We start from the raw sequence: 22,109 nt of genomic DNA on the forward strand, positions 1-22,109 counted from the left end.
ATTTACCCTGCGGGAGTGCTGTAGGAACGCCAAACACTTTATCTCTAGTTTCAACATCTATTATAGGTCCCAGTCGAAGAAAATTTCTGGTCATCTTGGGACTTTTCTCCTTCTTTAAAAAAAAAAAAAAAAGGATTGTGTGAGCCTCACTAAAGACTTGGACCACTTTTGGGATGGCAGATTTAGTAAATACTGGTAATAGCTATGAAATAAGGATTCTGGAGCTTTTTTTTTCTATTGTGCTATTCTTCTTGGAATTGTATAACTAAATTGACAACTGGGTGTTAGCATTCCCTTTTTGTCACATGGGCGCGTCCCTACTGATTGGACAGTAGATTCGGACACGCCCCCAACAGGAAACACCTATTAGAAATTTCTAGTAGGAATTAAAGAGGAAAAGTGCAAAAAAAGGAATAATTCCCAGGAATCCGTAAATTATGATGATTCATGATTTTTTTTTAAAATAAAACATGTCAGGAGATACGATGGGTTCTGTTTAAGCCTCGATTTTTCAATGTCCATTTTTCATATACTAGTCCTATCCATGTTTTTTTAAGGATAGAACATGTACCCAGTCTATATGGTTCTGATGGTCCACACCAAAAACAAAACAGAAATGTCCAAAATTTGATCATGGATCAAAATCACCCATCCAATTCTATGGGTTTGCGAACAGATGCCGTCCATTTTCACCCTTGTCATGGGTACTTGAAACTTTGCAATTTTATTTTTATTTTCTTGTATGGAGAAAATGAAGAATAAAACAACAATGGTATAAAAAAAAAAAAAAAAAATCAGTGACATCTGAATGAGGCCAAAGGGCATAAGTGAAGCATTTGTACCTTAAGACTAGAATTATGTATAAAGCTCAGATTGGCGGTATCAGTGATTGATTTACCGTATGTGGCTTCTATAGCAAAATACTGCTTAAAAAAAAAAAAAAAAAAAACATTTTAACAAAAAATTTGATGACTTGATCGATGTGGATTATTTATAAATTTTTGTTCTTTTTTTATAGAAGCAGAATTTTTTTATTACAAAAACTATTAGTATAAATAGACTAGATATAGATAGAAATACTACAGTAAGCGGTAATATTTCACACACAAGCACAGACGCATATTAAAATTTCCAAATTTTTTTTTTTTACGCTAATGGTGTTAAAGAGATAAGCAGATTAGTAATTCTGAAATTCGGGCCGTTGTTAAGTCAACATAATTAGCCTCTGAAATTTGACTTTTAATGCAGCGGCTTATCACAGTATATATTTAATACATCAGCTGCTTAGCTCCTCCACATACGCAGAGTGAAGCATCCTCCTCCGAGCTCTGGTATGTTTAATGATATACCCATATGTACACAGAGCTACACTGGATTTTTCACCCTCGTCTGATGACAGGAGAGGAAAAAAAATTATTTGACTGACATGGGAAGTGATGGGACCACCTGCAAAAAAGAGAGAATTTTCCATTCCAGTAATGATGTAGAGGTGGGCTCACCGTGTGACGCGATATCTAACTAAATCTCAATGCCTTAAAGGGAATCTGTCAGTAGGATCAACCCTCCTGAGCCGTCTATACAGCCATGTAGGTCATAGGAAGCTGAAAAAAATGATACCTTGATATCTGTGATCCGATGTCTTATCCCAGAGAAATTCAAGTTTGTTTTTTTTAATATGTAAATGAGCTGTTAAGAGCTATGGGCCGGACATAGATCTCCCTGAGAATCCACCTCCACAGCTACAGTGGGGAAAAAAAAGTATTTAGTCAGTCAGCAATAGTGCAAGTTCCACCACTTAAAAAGATGAGAGGCGTCTGTAATTTACATCATAGGTAGACCTCAACTATGGGAGACAAACTGAGAAAAAAAAATCCAGAAAATCACATTGTCTGTTTTTTTTTCATTATATTTGCATATTATGGTGGAAAATAAGTATTTGGTCAGAAACAAAATTTCATCTCAATACTTTGTGATATATCCTTTGTTGGCAATGAAAGAGGTCAAACGTTTTCTGTAAGTCTTCACAAGGTTGCCACACACTGTTGTTGGTATGTTGGCCCATTCCTCCATGCAGATCTCCTCTAGAGCAGTGATGTTTTTGGCTTTTCGCTTGGCAACACGGACTTTCAACTCCCTCCAAAGGTTTTCTATAGGGTTGAGATCTGGAGACTGGCTAGGCCACTCCAGGACCTTGAAATGCTTCTTACGAAGCCACTCCTTCATTGCCCTGGCGGTGTGCTTTGGATCATTGTCATGTTGAAAGACCCAGCCACTTTTCATCTGCAATGCCCTTGCTGATGGAAGGAGGTTTGCACTCAAAATCTCACGATACATGGCCCCATTCATTCTTTCATGTACCTGGATCAGTCGTCCTGGCCCCTTTGCAGAGAAACAGCCCCAAAGCATGATGTTTCCACCACCATGCTTTACAGTAGGTATGGTGTTTGATGGATGCAACTCAGTATTCGTTTTCCTCCAAACACGACAAGTTGTGTTTCTACCAAACAGTTCCAGTTTGGTTTCATCAGACCATAGGACATTCTCCCAAAACTCCTCTGGATCATCCAAATGCTCCCTAGCAAACTTCAGATGGGCCCGGACATGTACAGGCTTAAGCAGTGGGACACGTCTGGCACTGCAGGATCTGAGTCCATGGTGGCGTAGCGTGTTACTTATGGTAGGCCTTGTTACATTGGTCCCAGCTCTCTGCAGTTCATTCACTAGGTCCTCCCGCGTGGTTCTGGGATTTTTGCTCACCGTTCTTGTGATCATTCTGACCCCACGGGGTGGGATTTTGCGTGGAGCTCCAGATCGAGGGAGATTATCAGTGGTCTTGTATGTCTTCCATTTTCTAAATTATTGCTCCCACAGTTGATTTCTTCACTCCAAGCTGGTTGGCTATTGCAGATTCAGTCTTCCCAGCCTGGTGCAGGGCTACAATTTTGTTTCTGGTGTCCTTTGACAGCTCTTTGGTCTTCACCATAGTGGAGTTTGGAGTCAGACTGTTTGAGGGTGTGCACAGGTGTCTTTTTATACTGATAACAAGTTTAAACAGGTGCCATTACTACAGGTAATGAGTGGAGGAAAGAGGAGACTCTTAAAGAAGAAGTTACAGGTCTGTGAGAGCCAGAAATCTTGATTGCTTGTTTCTGACCAAATACTTATTTTCCACCATAATATGCAAATAAAATGGAAAAAAAAACAGACAATGTGATTTTCTGGATTTTTTTTTCTCAGTTTGTCTCCCATAGTTGAGGTCTACCTATGATGTAAATTACAGACGCCTCTCATCTTTTTAAGTGGTGGAACTTGCACTATTGCTGACTGACTAAATACTTTTTTTCCCCACTGTACCAGAGTGAGACATGTAGATCAGGAGAGCAGAATGTCAGTCATTACAAGTCTCACACTATTAATGTACTATTACATTTATAATCATCTCTGGAGGCAGATTCTCAGGGAGATCGATGTCCCTCCCATAGATCTTAACAGCTCATTTACATATGAAAAAAAAGTGAATTTCTCTGGTATAAGCCATCGGATATGAGATATCAATGTATAATGCTATTCATCTTCCTATGACCTACATGCCAATGTGTAAGCTGTAGCCGGCAAGGTGCAGCAAAGGGAAACTTTATTCATCAGATGTCAAGAGAAGAAAGTAGATGGATATTTGAAATGAATACATTAAAAGCAAAGAGTTCAATCTCGCTGTTTAGGCCATTGGGAATTAATGTCTGAATTTAGATAATAAGTGATTCCGGGTATATAAGCGCCTTCTATGGACCATCCCTGACGAAGGAATCCGCGCATTCCAAAACGCGTAGGACAATAGTGTGGTCCTTTCTGCGCTCCATAGCCAGTCACGTGACTCTTCACGTGACCGTGACGTCACGCAAGGTCCTGCAGGCCCTTTACTGCACCTTGCCGGCTACAGCTTACACGCGGTGCCTTCACCGCTTCAGTGGCGGCTGACACGCGGTAAGCGGGACGTCTGTCACCGGCCGGGACAGCGTCTGATACCCGAGGCATCACTCCTTTTTTGGAAGCAAATGAAAATCCACATCTTGATCTGTGTTGCGATACCTATCAGCGTCTCTTCACTGGACTTCTGCAGCAAAGACTCCTCGACTGCTACCTGCCACGCTGTGATTAAGGTATATAATTTAGGCGGCACGATCGCTCAGCGGATAGCACTGCAGCCTTGCAGCGCTGGAGTCCTGGGTTCGAATCCCACCAAGGACAACATCTGCAAGGAGTTTGTATGTTCTCCCCGTGTTTGCGTGGGTTTCCTCCCACATTCCAAAGACCTACTGATAGGGAATTTAGATTGTGAGCCCCATCAGGGACAGTGATGATAATGTGTGCAAACTGTAAAGCGCTGCGGAATATGTTAGCGCTATATAAAACTAAAGATTATTATTATAACAGCCACTTGGTATTTATTAGCATCTCCAGGCATTGCCGTTTCATTATTTGACCAACCTTACTTCTGTGCCCGCTCCATTACAGATTTCTTGTTTCTCATTTTTTTCATCCGGATATTATCTCAGCGCAAATAATACAACCAGTCTATTTTATTGTTTTATCTATTGGACATATCAGGTGGTTTTGTCCCATTATTTGCTGCTCAGTATCCAGGTTGAATAGCGCTTAGCGCCCCTGGTTATTTGTTTTATTTCGTATATCATGATTTATTATTTACCTATTAAGATTTTTTTTACATCTATTTTTATTTATTTTTTTTTATTGACCCCTTCAGATCAAAAATGTAAATGTTTTTGGCTCGAATCAATAACCAGCCTTGTTAATACACCTTTCTTTCATTTTTTGTTTTCCGTACCCAATTTTTCGCAATGTGATATGAAGGCTCAGAAAATCTATAGCGAGCACTTTATTTTTTTTTTCTTCCTTTTTTAAGTCTCTCTTTTCCCCGACGGAGACAAAAGTGTCAATGTATTGGTGTCAGTGAAGGATAAGCAACTGCAGCGGCAATTGTGTGAAAAAAAAGATGAGTTGTGCACCTGTTCCGTGAACAACTGTGCAACATTCAATGTATATTCTGCGGAGGATTAGAATGGGCCCCATCCAGAATTGGAATCCCGGCCAATACAAACAAACCCTGAGCACATAGAAAAGGCCGTCTGATGCCATACTGGCACACGCAGGACTAACCATTTATCAAAGCATAGCTATGGTCATGTGCGGCGGCATTCTTACACAGTCCAAGAAACTGCTGCTATTTTTATTTCTTTTTTTTTTTTGGCTGGCTTTACTTTGCGGAAGGAAATTATGAGCTCCTAATTAATGGTGGAGGCCGATATCTACTAGATGAATTCAAGGTTTATTAGAAAAGACAGAATACCTTATGCTTCAATTTTAGCCCCTACGTCCTATGTCGGATGCAGGTCTATGGAGTGGGCTCAGGACATGCCAGCTATGTTACACAGCCAGCATACGTTCCAATGATAGGTATTTGGTGAGTTTTTTTTATTTCTTCACCTATTAAGTTACTTGCATTTTTGAGCATGTGCTTATCACATGCATTTTTATCTTCTTTTTTTGGTATGTTTTAATTTAAAGGAGTATTCCCATATTCAAGATCCTATCCCAATATGCAATAGGTGTAGTAATAATATTAGCATATACTGTACCTCCAATTAGAAATGTAGTATACTTTTTCTGATTTCCTAGGTCTTTTTGCTCATGTGCAGGTAATGCAGGACCTTAGGTATCCATGGTTACGTCCACTACCAGTGGTCGCATCCATGGACACCTAAGGTCCTGCAATGCCTGCGCATGAGGAAAGAGACAGTGAATCAGAAAAACTATACATTTCTAATTGGAGGTATATAAACTATTATTATTATTATTATTATTATTATTATTATTATTCCACCTACTACATATTGGGATAGGATCTTGGAGACAGGAATGCCCCATTTAAGCTGCTTAGTTTTTGCTACATTTTGGTATTTAGCAGAAATGCACATGCGGATTTTCCGCATCAAATGCTAATTCTATGGGGTACATAAAACTCAGTGCACTCGCAAGAAAAAAACATACTGACATCAGAAACTAACATGGGATCAAGAAGTGTATAATAAAATACTGAAAAAAATTTTGATTAACATTAATAAATGGGAAAAATAAAATCATAAAAAAATGTAAGGTGCATCATGCCTAAAGGGGACGCAGCAATACAAGTGAACAAAAGGCTTTAATAGACAGTGACATGATATAGATCTAGATAATCCCAGCACAAATATAAAAGCAAAAATTAATATGGAAGCAGGATACAGGTATAGAATGACCAATATACGTATCTGAACAGCAACCAAAAAAAACAATGAATGAAAACAAATAAATATTGCACGACTAAGGTCTGTAAGGCAGCGGCTTTCACGACGGTGCGGTAATGAGGCACTGACCCAAGATAGTTCAACTCAAACGTCTTTATTTTGGCAACTTAATAAACTCAAACATTATCCTCCGGTTCAGAGCTGGATGGTCCATAACAGTCCGTGTCAATCTGTTACAGTGGGTGACTGCACCACCATGTATGCAACAATAGCTTTGCTTTCTGTGGCTCTGACCTGTGTTCAGTCTCACACAGACCTGCACAGAGCCTCCTGCTCTGCAGCTTGGAAACCAAACACTGACACACCCAAACCTTAACTGAAGGTTTAAATGGGATTCGTGGACATGGGCCACTCCCAAGATCCACAGTAGAGGGAGAGATCCATCCAATTACCTTCCTACAAATCTCTCCAAAAATAAAAGCCCATGTCAGGTTTTCCTAAAACTGATTTGGTCAAATAGCTTGACCAAATCCACACCCTTATTCTGCATTATAACCACAGTTGTAGCCGTAATTACAATGCTTTCCAGCGAGATTTCTATGCCTCTATGCACATCCTGGGGGACATGCAACGACCCTCGTATATGATCACGGCCTCACAGGCTTCAAAATAATACATGCTTTCAACACAAACATTACCCCCCCACACACACCAAATAAGATGTGATGGAGCCTCCAATGCAGATGTGAACTAAACCAAAATTATTGCTTTTCTGGCTTCTACATTCATTATATATTTTTGTCAAAAAAAAAAAAAAATTATTGATGGATCTAAACGGATTATTTTATACTAATAAAATATATTCTTACTCCAAAACTAAGAGTTGGCTCTGCTGAACAGAAATGGTTGGTGCAAGTGGCAACCAATCAGATGCTGCATATCTATTATTCTAGAATCCTACTGGTTGCCGTGGGTGACAGTACCGTGTATACACATTGTTTACTCCACACAGCCGCCTGTACCTCAGTTACCAGATGCTAGCGGCATGGCTCTGTGTATTGTCTGCATATAAACAGCAGCATCATGTGTAATGTGGGAAGTGTTTTGCACCTCAAGGCACTGACAAAATCCCTCTCTGCATTCCTAACTTTCTGTGAACCACTTTTAATGGTATCCTGGGGAGGGAGTATGTGTCCCGAGATCATTCCTGCACTTGAAGGAACGTTTAGCTAGAGACATTCACATATGGCCTCCATCCTTGTCACAAAAAGGTTCCAAGGAGACTATTTGCTGTAATACAGTTCAAAGACTAGTAATTAACACACTATCTAATTGTAAAGAGGAAATTCCAAGAATGAGTGGACAGGCTGTGATAATGAGTTCAATCGAAGGACGGATAGATCGATCGAGACCTGGATCGATCGACAGATGACAGATTGATCAATAGATGAACAGATCAATCAATAGATGGCTAGATCGAGCTTTCAATCTCATATTCTTTGTAGTTGGGTTCCAGGTTCAAATCTCACCAAGGACAACATGTGCAAGAAATTTGTATGCTCTTCACGTGTTTGTGTGGGTTTCCTCCGGTTTCTTCGAACACTCCAAAGACATATAGATTGTGAGCCCCAATGGGGACAGTTATGATATGGTCTTTAAAGGACTTTGGAAATTAATTATGCAAATAGTTTCTTCAGAGAGGAAGAAGACTTAAACTCTAGCGCCGTCTAATGGACGTAGCATTCCTAAAAGTCAATATCAACCCTTTTAACAAGAGTTGCCACATGACAGGATAAGAAGCCTAATCAGACACTTTATTTGTAGACACATGTTTCAGGGTGTTTGCCCATCCTCAGTGCAAATTTCTGAGTTAGCTAGGTGGCCTCTCTCCCGGCCAAATCTGCACTGCTGAGGGGCAAACCCTCCGAAACACAGCATCTGCAAATGGAATGTCTGGTTTGCCTTCTTATCCTAAGTCATGTGGGAAAGCTGAGTATAAAGTAGATACTGACTTTTAGGATTGCTAAATCCAATAGGTGGCATTAGAGTTCAAGTCCTCTTCCTCTCTGAAAACGCTATTTGAACATTTAATTCCCCAGAGAAGCATTGTATGGCCTCTAAGTCTCCTTACGCCCGCTTAACACTCTCCACATGTGAAAATTAATGGCACTATATAAGATAGCTAGATAGATAGATGTGAGCTAGATACAAGATGTGTAGATGTAGAAGGTGCAGAAGTTTTAAGACTAAGGTGCCTGAGCGGGCAATTGACCCCTCTGCCCCATAGAATACAGTACACCATAGTATGGTTGTAGTGGAGCCCCCAGATTCTTTATCTCAGAGTAGAACGTATTTAGGAACTGCACGGAAACTAATTTTTCCTTTTCGCAATCAGTAATGGTGGTTGTTAGGTTTTGATAATGTAGGCTCATGTCCCATTCCAGCTCAGCGGGGGTGATGCACGTCGCCTCCAGGGAACGTCTACAGATCCTCCCTGTTCTATATTTGTGATGTATGCGGGAGCCAGCGCACATATACAATGGTCATAACAATGTCATCACCGTACATCAAAGTGGAAAGCCATCCAGAGAAGCCCAGAGACTGGATGTCTACGCATGCTAGGCAGGTGTCTGCCATGATGAAACCGGTCTGCATGGCTAATGCTATAGAACAGCTGAGAGAGGAGGACGGAGTCCCCCCCTGCAGCCAATCAGAATCTAGAGCAACTACTGTATTTATGGGGTCCTGTTAGCAAGGTCAAAAAAGACCCCCGGGTAGAACAATACCGAAATTGTAAGTTTGATAATATGGCTTTCCGACAGTCGAAAGACATCCAACATCAAAGCAGCAGGTCTCATTTAACATGTGAACATGGCGCACGAGGTTGCTTAAGCAAAATCCTTGAGCTGTGAAAAGTTCCCACTTGTCAGCACTTCGTGCGCATTTTCGTGGGGTATTTAATATTTTTCATATTCCCTGGCAAAGATATGAAAAAAAAAAAAAATTCAACACCATTTTTGAATAGGTCATAAAAAGCACGATTGATAATAGTAACAAAAATAAGAACAACGTAAATTTATATTACTTTATATTAAATGTTTAATACATTTTTTTAGTGTTATTAAAATCTTAAGAACCTAATAAAGTGACACAAAAATGAATGGACTAAAGTAATAACCCTATTTGTGCAATCTTGAGGACTTAGAAGATATCTCCTACTATAAAAAATATATATAATATACACACAAATATACAGTATTTTACGGATTATAAGACATTTTTTCCCAAAATTTTGGGGGGAAATGGGGGCGAGTCTTACAATGCGTATATACCTTACCGATACCGTTGCTGCAGGCCGCAGGCTGGGATGAGGGGGTGTTCAGCGGTGCTGCAGGTGCCCGGCGGTGCTGCCTGAAGCTGCTGCGGTGTCTCCGGTGCTGCCGGGGCTCCGCCAACATTTTGTGAAAGGCCAGAGCCCCGACAGTTCCATGATTTCATGTGCGGTGGACTCCGGGAAAATGGCCGCCGGGGGTGGCGCATGCGCAGATGGAGATCTCGGCACCAAGATCTCGGGAGATGAGATGTCAGCGCTGAAATCTCATCTCCTGAGATATTGGTGCCAAGATCTCCCATCTGCGCATGCGCCGCCCATGGCGGTCATTTTCCCAGAGTCCTCCGCACAATAAACCATGGAACTGTTGTGAAAGGCCAGAGCCCCAAGATGTCGGCAGAGCCCCGGCAGCACCGCAGCAGCACCGGACAACCCTGTAGCACCGCCGGGCACCCGCAGCAGCACCGCAGGACACCCCCGTAGCACTGCAGACACCCGCAGAAGCATCAGACACCCACAGCTGCGTGCTGCACATCAGAACACCCCCTCATCCCAGCCTGCGGCTTGCAGCTTTACCCCACTTCTGCCTCATCCAGCAGCGACCCTGGAACCCCGCTTAACCGCAGCCACCACCCCCAGTAAGCAATAAGACGCATTGATTATAAGAAGCACCACAATTTTATAAAGAAACAAAAAAAATTCCCTATTTTTCAAAATTTGAGGGGTGTCTTATAATCCGAAAAATACAATACATACATTGAGAGAGATATATATATATATATATATATATATATATATATATATATATATATATCTATCTCACACACACACGTACAATGTAACTCCAAGTCAATCACACTTCTGTGACTTTAACCTGACCAGTTATGAAGCAATACCGATTGTGAATCAATTTCTCCTGCTGTTGTGCAAATGGAACAAACAGGTAGAATTGATCAGCAATTAGCAAGACAACCTCTATGAAGGAATGGTTCTGCAGGGGGTGACCACAGGCCAATTTCTCTGTTCTCATCCTTTTTGGCTGTTTTGGTCACTTCATTGATCTCACTTCTAGAGGTACTGCACAGTAGCATGAGGCGGTATCTACAACCCACAGAAGTTGCTCAGGAAGTGCAGCTCATCCAGGATGGCACATCAATGCAATATGTGGCAATAAGGTTAGATAGAGCAGATACCAGGAGACAGGCCAGTATACCAGGAGACATGGAGGGGGCTGTAGGAAGGAAACAACCCAGCAGCAGGACTGCTACCGCCTCCTTTGTTTAAGAAGGAACATGAAGAGCAGTGCCAGAGCCCTCCAAAATGACCTCCAGCAGGCCAGTAACACCCATGTGTCTCCTCAAACTGCCAGAAACAGACTCCATGAGGGTAGTATGAGGACCAGACATCCACAAGTGGGTGTTGTGCTTATAACCCAACACCGTGCAGGGCGATTGGAATTTGACAGAGAACACCAACATTGTCAGATTCAACATTGCCACCCTGTGCTCTTCACAGATGAGAGCAGGTTCACACTGAGCACATGTGACAGATGTGACAGAGTTTTGAGACGCTGTGGAGACTATTCTGCTGCCTGCAAATCCTCCAGCGTGACAAGTCTGGCAGGGGGTCAATAATGGTGTGTGGAGGGATTTTTTTGGAGGGCCGCACAGTCCTTTATGTGCTAGCCAGAGGTACCCTGACTGCCATTAGGTAGCGGGATGAGCTCCTCAGACCCATTGTGAAACCATATGCAGGGTGCAGTGGGCCGTGGGTTCCTTCTGATGCGTGACAATGCTAGGCCTCATGTGGCTGAAGTGTGTCAGCAGTTCCTGCATGACGAAGGGATATATGTGATGGACTGGCCCGCCCGTTCCCCCAGACCTAAATCTAATCGAGCACATTGTTCCATCCACCAAAGCCATGCTGCACAACAGACTGTGCAGGAGTTGACGGACACTTTAATCCAGATCAGGGAGGATCCCTCAGGGGAACATCCGCCACCTCATCAGGAGCATGCTAAGGTGTTATATGGAGGTCATACAGGCACATGGAGGCCACAAAACACTACTGAGATGAATTTCCACTGAAGTTGGATCTGCCTGTAATTTGATTTTTCACTTTAGTTTTCAGTGTCATTTTAAATCCATATTAATTTTGACGTACATTGATTATTTTTATGTTTTATTGTTCTCAATGCATTCTACTATGTAATTATGTAATGAATAAAGATCTGCATTTGGAATATTTTATTCAGTCATATCTGGGATGTGGTATATATACACACACACACTAATATAATATATATATATATATATATATATATATATATATATATATATATATATATATATATATATATATATATATATATTTAAAATCGGTGTGACAAATTAAAATTTCATCCATTCGTAGTCAGTTTGTCCGTTTTTACCATCCAGTCCATTCAGTTGGTAACAATTTTTCTTATATGCAAAAAAAATTTAAGCTTCTCATATCCATGTATTAGCAAAATAAAAAGATGTGAATATGCCCAAAGACTATAAAAGATAAATGTTCTATCCATGATAGACCATGGATGGACCATGTGGCTGAAAGACAGACACGTGAATAAGAGAGGGCGTAGTGTAAAATCAGGTTTTTTTGCCAGTGTTTCCACCATGTACAAACGTTCCCTTAACTGATAGCTTTTGGTCATGTGGAACTCAAAAAAGAGTATTTGGCAAAATTTGAAAAATTGGAAAAGTATTAAAAAATTAAAGAAAAATACATACAAAATATATAAATGAATCCAAAGTAACTGCAATTACAGCTCTCCATAGTTTTGCTGATAAACAAATCTGATTGGTTTCTAAGAACAAGAAAGCCTTTGGTCAACTCCGTAATATAATTTCATTTATTTTTCACCACTTACCCAAATTTAAGGTACTGGTCTACATTGTGGAAACAACCCCCTGCCCCAACAAAAATCCAAGGGATTCAAGTGGACGCCAAAATAAACACTAGGTAAAAGGTACACGTACCCACAATGGCACTTACAGAACGTCTGTTTCTATCATTAATTTTCATCATGGTGGAGAATGTGTTTTCCCACTGCAAAGCCATACAAAAAAAAAAAAAAAAATATTATATATATATATATATATATATATATATATATATATATATATATATTTCGCTAACACATTGTAGAAAACGTAGGACCTGTGTCTCTTACACCGAGGCCTCCTGGACTATTACTGCTTGGCAGGTCTCATTGTACAAAAATTAGGAACATTCTTTAAATCTTAACCGGGATCCGATTCCTTGGCGGCAGTCCCTTGGCACCCTTCAATTTCTGGTTATCTCCAATGAATATATTTACATTCACCGTTCAGTAGAGAGCACTCGCTACTGCCAAGGGGCGCGTGAGGGTCTTAGAAGAAGGAACACCAACAAATATTTATGGAACCTAGAGTGAAACTTTAGACACTGTTAAAAAAAAAAAAAAAAAAAAAAAAAAAGATTGCTTTCCTTTTTATTTTCCAAGAAGAATTGACCCGGCTTCTTGGCAAGACTGTTCTGTCCAACGTAGTTTTAATAGCTCATAAGAACCACATGCTTCTCGAAAGTCATTAAAAAAACGATTTTTTTTTTTTTACAAAATTAGGTTCGTAAATCAAACATGACAATGAGAACGCAAGCAGCCAATATACTCAGCAGCTATAAAGATGTCTTGATATGATGGAACAAAAACTACAAGAAGTATTTTCAAGGTGGAGAACCAAAAAATGGCTTTGGCTTCATTGGTGCTGACATTAGACTCTCCACCTGCTGTTGGAGTTGGTGTGCAACATTGCGCAGGACCAGGTCCATCAGTCACATCAGTAATCTCTGGCCCTCAGGCGGTAATCCTGAGAACCACCTACTAACATCCAAGGATTTTGTTTATCCGGCTTGGGGCAACATCATTGTTGAGGTTAATGAGAAGAGGAGCCGCGAATGCCGTCAGGAAAGAGGCAGTTCTCAGAGCTCAGAGGTTACAAACATGTCCGATAGTCCATGTTTTGTGAATCGATTCGCACCAACTCTACCTACTGCATATAGTTAATGCATACTACAAGAACAGCGTTAAGTCTTCCCATTGCATGTGGGCTGAGGTCTAAGGGGTAATGTTTCTCCTTGTGGATAGTGGCATACTGGCACTGGCATGCCAAGGTAAGGAGCAGTGCAAAATATGAGAACTGATTTGGCTAGGTGAGAGGTTCTGGAGATGCAAAGTAAGAGAACTCATTTGGCTAGGTGAGAGGTTCAGGAGGTGCAAAGTAAGAGAACTGATTTGGCTAGGTGAGAGGTTCTGGAGGTGTAAAGTAAGAGAACTGATTTGTCTAGGTGAGAGGCTCTGGCACCTTACCTAATCAGTTCCTATACTTTGCACTGAGGAAGGCCAATAGCCTGAAACACCGTGTCTGCAAATTGAGATTCTGACTTGGCTTTTATCCTAAGTCATATCGTAAGACTCCTTAAAGGGTCGACAGTGGCTTGAAGGATTGTGGCTTCCAACAGGTGGCTTTATAAAGTTCAAGTCCTCTTCCTCTCTGAAGAGGCAATTTGAACATTGTATGTGGGGTAATTTCTGGAATTTCATAGGAATCCAACAAAGTTGAACAAGGAAAGTTTGACGATTCTGTATCTAATTAATAGTAGACTTTAACCAAAATATGACTGTCAAAATTAGGTTTTGTTTGCAGGGATATTTGTCACTTGTGTATTACAGATCAATAAGGATCAGATGATGGGTCCAGATGTACTGATATGTAATAAAGAAACTGCCAGAGGACCAACCGGCAGAGGATTCCCAGACCACACCTGTGACATCATCATAGCAGATAGGATTTTGTCAATGTGTTTGTTCCTGCCAGAATAAAAATGTAATGAAGTGCAGACAGAAACATTTGGACTCTATTCTTGGCTGTCTATTCTATTCTGAAGTCCTCAACAGATTGCCTGATGTGACAGAATAACGACCCCCAGTCAACATATCTGTACTTAAACAGGTCACACGTTTAACCGGCTGAGCTGTCACAGGTCAACTGAAGGCAACCAGTTGCAATTTTAGTATTTGGCCCCAGGGTTCCCAATTCTGTTCTCATCTTCAACACTTGACCTTCTGCCATGGGAACACCTGGAGTGTGAAATCTAGACCTTTCATGGAATACAGAGTTTCACTCCAACATCAGCACTCTGGCCAAGCAAGTGATGTGTGTATGGGGGGTGTTACTGCCAAAAATACGACTTTGAGACAAGCGTTAAATGACTAATACAAAGTCGTTAATTATATGATTGGGCTAGCGTCCTCTAATCAGGGTACTAGGTGCCCCTCAGACTACAGATTGGTTAAATTTTGGAATTTAGCTTTTGGAATTTAGCTTTCAGATCAAGATTATCTCTACATTTTTCTTAACCAACTGCCCACCCAATGACAGATGAAGATATATTAGAACCACCACCGAAATTACAGTAAGAACCCTAGAAGGACACTAAAAATGTCATTTTGACCTCACAATTCTGATAGTTCAAGTATATATTTATAGCTCAGCATTTTGTGTACATGGTGTAAATTCCTCCATACTACAATCCCGACTATGAATATTTGAGATTTTGGTTGAGCGCTCAAAGTTTTGTTGTATAGTTTTTATAAAGACCTTCAGTAACTCAAAGTCAAACTCTATAGGAGGCCATAACCATTTCGATAAGACTTGGTTGATGTTCGAAGAACCTCTGAAGGAACAATCATGTCATACATGTTCAATGACACTTGCAAAGAACGACCAATTTTTCTGACAAAAGAAAGATCGTTGGTGGGACAAAAGGTCTTCGATTTAAGATCTCTCAGATGAAAATTTTGACCAAGGCCAACTTTAAACAAAAGTAATTTGGCTATGGTTCAAATCTTCCTTTTTCATCGACTTTGGTCTAAAATAAATTGAGTGCCTTTAACCTTGACTTGAAACTATTTCATTGACCTGCTGCTAAGATAAAAGCCTCGAAAATACCAATAAATTTTAACTAGTTATTAGTACGTGTCTATCTTTCTCCACCCAAGATCTGTGAATAAACATGAATACTTTAAACTTGAGAAACTAGAATTAATGAAACTAGGGGGATTTACTCAGTAGGTGGGTTCTGGAAGGATCAGACGATATTTTTTGGTTGCCTCATCAGCAAATTAGTCATTTTAGTGACATTCAACATGGGTTGTTCAGACGGCTCAAGATATTATGTAATACCCAGGGGTTCCTTTATGGCATCCAAGAGACAGAAACAGCAAGTGTTCATCATTTTAAAAATTATAGGCACGTAGAAGATTCTGAGTAAATTTTTCAAAGGTTCCACCATGATAAAAAAGAGGACTCCTAGCACAAAAAAAACCAAAACAGTACTATAAAACAATGTAGAGAATTAACACTGTCCTCACAATAGTGTCACCTTCTGTAGCACAAGCCTTTTATAGAAAAATAAAAAAAATTATTGAGCAAATCTCCAACAGTAAAGTCTCGTGCGAATATGGATAACAAGTTGGCAATACATAACCAAGTGTTGAAAAGAAAAACACACGTCGAGCACATTACTTCACCCACTTACAAGCTGCTAATGGTGCCATAGGAAAGTGAAGAGATGACACTAGTGTTTCGTAAAGCCAATGACAACCGGCCACAGTTATTCCATATGGTGCGGCCAGGCTCCAGACATTTTTCTTTTTTATTTTTCTTTTAAAGTTTGAGCTTTTTTTCAAACCAGTGAAAACGTACAATTTAAAACGTATCCCACTGACACTGAAGAATTAACTTGTTTTTCCACCGTCAACCAAACTGTGTCCCAGGCTCATTTGCCTCCTCTAAGGAGCAGGTAGGTTACAGAAACCATATGTGAGTGAAAAATGTGAGATCTTTAAGGGGTTTAAGGTGATACAATTAATTATTTTTAGTGAAACTGAGGGTTTTTTAGTTAAAAAAAAAAAACACAATAATAAAACACCCTATTAGAGATGAACGGATCAGGCAAAATTCAAATTCGACCAATTTTTCCAGGGAAATTTGATTACCGGAGAAGGTATTCTCTGCAAATTTATTATCCCTTTTTTAACAGACCCCAGAGCATAATAAATAGAATATATAAAAAGAATAACAAACAAAAAAAAATCTTCTCAACTCTCCGGCCCTTCTACTACTCGCCCGTCATCCATCCAATACTCTTTGCATCTTCTATCCTGGCTGAAGAGGCCTGAGCGAGTTGTGTACGATCGCACAAAAGCTCATAACGTCACGATGTGCCCGCTGACCTTGTGCGCGCATGCGCAGAAAACGGCGAACCCTCATTAGAGTCTAAAGTCCTGGCTTAGTGAGACGCGAGCAACAGGAAACAGAAGATGTGACGAGGACCATACAAGTGAAGTTGAGGAGTCAAAGGATCTTTTACATATTTTTAACCTATCGATGGACACCTATTTGCTGAATCCAAGTAGAAGTGAATGGCTAAAAATCTACATGTTGGCAAAAGCGAATTTTTGCAAATTTCAACTCCAGTCGAATTTATTCGCTCTTCTTTACTCATTATACACTGGCCATTACTGAGATTCTTGATTTTACAACAAGGTTAGATCCAAGTGGAGAATGACCCAACTACCTAATCATCTGTGCAATCACACTCCGACTCAACCTTTTTCAATTATGAAAGGAGATCCAACTCATATGTAGAACCAAAATACTTTTTTGAGGTAACAATGCCCTAAAGCGCCCTAAATTTGTATGTGCTTGTGCACTTAGCTCTTTCGGATATGTACCGTAATTGTAAATCTGCCAAAAAAAATTGACAATTGCCCACAGGAATTTACGACAAAAAAAAAAAAAAAAAAAAAAGGGCTCAGATTTGTTCAGTAGTGAAAGAAAACTGGAACACAACCTCATCGAGAAGGGCCCCGGGGCGCCAGCAGATGTCACAATCTGCTTCCTACAAATTAGTAAAGCAAAATCACTCTTCAGGTTAATTACAAGGAGATGCCACACAAGGAGCAAAACAACAGACAAGAAAACACCTCTTATTGTATTACAGGAGACAGAGCATGCAATCTCTTGTCACAATTACATTACATGTACGGTACTCCAAGCCGATCTTCTGGGCGTTCCCTGCAAAAAAAAAATTTCTAGACATGGGTGGGAGTATTATAAGCGCAGAATAAAACTTGGGGGGAAAAAAAAGTATTAATCGGATTGTCATCAAATGATGTCCAATAATACAAGAGTATAGCTACTATAATACTGCTCCTATGTACAAGAATATAACTACTATAATATTGCTCCAATATACAAGAATATAACTACTATAATACTGCTCGCTATGTACAAGAATATAACTACTATAATACTGCCCCTATGTACAAGAATATAACTACTGTAATACTGCCCCTATGTACAAGAATATTACTACTATAATACTGCTCCTATGTACAAGAATATAACTACTATAATACTGCTCCAATATACAAGAATATAACTACTATAATACTGCTCCTATGCACAAGAGAATAACTACTATAATACTGCCCCTATGTACAAGAATATAACTACTATAATACTGCCCCCTATGTACAAGAATATCACTACTATAATACTGCTCCTATGTACAAGAATATAACTACTATAATACTGCCTTCTATGTACAAGAATATCACTACTATAATACTGCTCCTATGTACAAGAATATAACTACTATAATACTGCCCCTATGTACAAGAATATAACTACTATAATACTGCCCCTATGTACAAGAATATAACTACTATAATACTGCCCCCATGTACAAAAATATAACTACTATAATACTGCCTCCTATGTACAAGAATATAACCTGGGGGGAGAAGTGAGAGCAGTGGAGATAGTGGCGCGGTATTTGAGCGAATGTCATAGACTGCGAGAAAGAGAACTATGATATGCCATGGACTTCTATGGCCCCCATCCTGGATCTGCCCCCACCCACCTTTCCTACTGCCCCTTCCCAACATCCCTACAGTCCCTATCCCCACTCCCTTTTGTACACTTGCTTTCGCAAAACTAATGTGCATTTAGTCCTGCCAATAAAGCTTCTTTGAATTTGAATAACCACTATAATACTGCTCCTATGTACAGGAATATAACTACTATAATACTGCCCCTTATGTACAAGAATATAACTACTATAATACTGCCCCTATGTACAAGAATATAACTACTATAATGCTGCCCCTATGTACAAGAATATAACTACTATAATACTGCCCCTATGTACAAGAATATAACTACTATAATACTGCCCCCTATGTACAAGAATATAACTACTATAATACTGCCCCCTATGTACAAGAATATAACTACTATAATACTGCCCCTATGTACAAGAATATAACTACTATAATACTGACCCCTGTGTACAAGAATATAACTACTATAATACTGACCCCTGTGTACAAGAATATAACTACTATAATACTGCCCCTATGTACAAGAATATAACTACTATATACTGCTCCTATGTACAAGAATATAACTACAATAATACTGCCCCTATGTACAACAATATAACTACTATAATACTGCCCCCTATATACAAGAATATAACTACTATAATACTGCCCCTATGTACAAGAATATAACTACTATAATACTGACCCCTGTGTACAAGAATATAACTACTATAATACTGACCCCTGTGTACAAGAATATAACTACTATAATACTGCCCCTATGTACAAGAATATAACTACTATATACTGCTCCTATGTACAAGAATATAACTACTATATACTGCTCCTATGTACAAGAATATAACTACTATAATACTATCCCCTATGTACAACAATATAACTACTATAATACTGCCCCCTATATACAAGAATATAACTACTATAATACTGCCCCTATGTACAAGAATATAACTACTATAATACTGCCCCGTAATGGGTTGAATCATAGACCTGAACATGTGGTGGATACCCTTTGTCGGTTATCTGGCTTGTTTTTGTGCTCGCACACTGCCTGACACAATACAAACAACTGGAGGAATGAAAAACTAAAATGTGAGATAAACACCAAAGGGTTTTATCTTACTGTTTTAGCAACATACGGACATAATAAGCTCCCACAACCATGGCATGTGCTATTAAGCCAGACAATGTTAGCATGACCTAGAGAGAAGATACAATGGCCTCAATGGTAACTCTGCGCAAGCAGGAAGCACCAGCAGCGGCGTTCATTGTGAAAGCAAACAGCATACTTATCTGTTGAAAGAAAACTCTGAAACCAATTTCTACAGGCCCTTTGCATCTAAAATTTCAAAAAGTGATTTTACAAATTTTTTTTTTTTTTTAATTAAGACTCACCAATCATTCTGTATACAGCTCCCATGCATATCAATGTGTGTTGCATGGTTATAGCCTTTAACGAAAAACTTATGTGCAGTATGCTCCTGCCCACGTAGGTCTGTATGCAAAAAAAAATAAAAAATAAAAAATAATTTATATTTTTATCCAAGTCTTTTTTTTTTTACTATTCTGAATGCACTTGCAAAAGTGTTCACAACCGGCATTTTTCCCAATCTGTATTTTTAGGGTCCTTCAAAGATGGGGAAAGGAAGTGAGGCATGATGGGTTACCCTACTCTCCTTAAAGGACCCAGCGTCCCAGCTGAGTCACCATTTTCTTTAAAATTCCTGAAGAACGTTTAAAAATAACCACATCCTTGGTGAAACTAGTCTACTTTGGTGCCACCGAAGTGCCCAGGGAAATGTGACGCACGAGACAAGAAAACAAAAGCAGATATGGTTCACTCATTTCGAGGAGCAACGTACAGAAAAAACGCGCTTTGATTTTTCCTTTTTTGTTTCTTCTTTCCATGGCAGATTGCAGAAGACAAAAGAATTTTATTCCTTTCGCTCTTTGCGCAGAGAATCCGTCTGCCAAGAGATGACTAACAAGCCTACCTAAATCACAATTACATTAGGAGTCCAGGAAGAGGGATCAATGTGCTCAGCCAACGTAAGCTATTGAGACAATCTGTCTGCCTGCCAGGCTTTTCCTAAATTCAACACCTTTCAAAACAGATTGTTCTCCCGTCTGCTTCACAATGTCTCTGCTAAGCCTCACCAGCCGCAACCGAGTCATTACAAGTCATGCTCTGCCAACCCACTGAATGGCCAGGCTTCGTTTTTTTTTTTTGCTCGATATGGTACATGGCTCCTCAATAAGTCTTTTGAGCAGAATGGTCTAAAGAGTAGAACACTGAAAAGTCTACCATAAGTTCCATACACGCATCAAACATTATTTTCCAAAAATTATTGGTCAGTCATTTTTAGTGGTGTTTTTAGGTCCAAGGGTCATGAACTGTTTTCCATATGTCGCCATCCCTCTTTCCCCCCATAGTGGTAAAAAAGCTACTGGTATGTTCTCGACACACATTGGAGAAAAGATGTTCTAACTCACAAATTTCAGAGGGCTTTGTCGACCATCTAAGGATCTAGCTCTGCCTCAACAAATTTTGGCAAGAGACAAGGCTCAGTCATGTTGAATTTCAACACCCAATTTTTTTACTCTCCCAGAAGATCAGCCGCCTCCAGAGGGCTTTGGAAGTGGCTAAGGGTCCCGTTACACTTAGCGACTCACCAGCGATCCTGACAACGATACGACCTGGTAAGGATCGCTGGTGCGTCACAAAATGGTCGCTAGTAAGCTGTCAAACAGTCCGATTTACCCAACGACGCAGCAATGATCCAACGATCCGTATAATGACCTCGGCGGTCGTTGGGACCTTGTCACACAGCAGCGATTCTGACGACTCCCGCCTGCGTCCATGATTTCTGAGTCGCTAACGAGGTCGCTCGTCGGCGTCAAACACAGCGATGAATGCTGGCCAGCGGGACGCCAGCGATCAAAAAATGGCCCAGGACATTCGAGTACGATCAGCGACATCGCAGCGGGGGCCTGGTCGCTGCCAAGTGTCACACGTAACGAGATCGCTGGCAAGGTCGCTGTTGCGTCACAAAATTGGTGACGCTTCTGCGATCTCGCTAGCGATCTGTGAGACGGGGCCTTTAGTTTACTCTCCCCATTGAAAACAAATGGTCACCCAAATGGGGTGGAACAGATGGCTGCCGACAGTAACTTCATAGATGACCAAAGTTTTCCTTTCCTCTGCCCCACTCTCTCCTAGCGTATATTGGTTGCATGTTAGTGTCCCACATCAGCATAAAGTTACCCATGTATATCGTTCAGTCAACAGTTAACTCTCACCGTCAAATCGTCAAATGTTAGTTCCAAATGAAAGAGAATCATATGTCTCTTCTGGAAAATGCCTGTCTCCCACAAAATACACGTAAAATGATGAAATCCAATATTCCTGGTCCGTCTTTCGATATGCCACTGAGGGAGTCACTGGAGACTCCTGACTCTCCGACAGTAATGAAATCATTGA

The 22,109-nt window shown here is 40.2% G+C and overlaps 1 protein-coding gene across 1 annotated transcript in view; it reads right to left on the reverse strand.

Moving 5' to 3' along the window:
- Window positions 1–22,109, reverse strand: part of FGFRL1 (fibroblast growth factor receptor like 1) — a gene marked incomplete at its 3' end in the record, with an annotated part of 160,927 nt that overhangs the window by 66,103 nt on the left and 72,715 nt on the right. The window contains exon 3 of the mRNA XM_073562062.1: window positions 7–112. Within this exon, the coding sequence (XP_073418163.1) occupies window positions 7–94 (88 nt within the window). The remainder of the gene's footprint in view (window positions 1–6; window positions 113–22,109) is intronic.

Source organism: Dendrobates tinctorius, unplaced genomic scaffold (assembly GCF_039654945.1).
Source record: "Dendrobates tinctorius isolate UK_male_01 unplaced genomic scaffold, ASM3965494v1 ptg000334l, whole genome shotgun sequence".
NCBI lineage: Eukaryota > Metazoa > Chordata > Amphibia > Anura > Dendrobatidae > Dendrobates > Dendrobates tinctorius.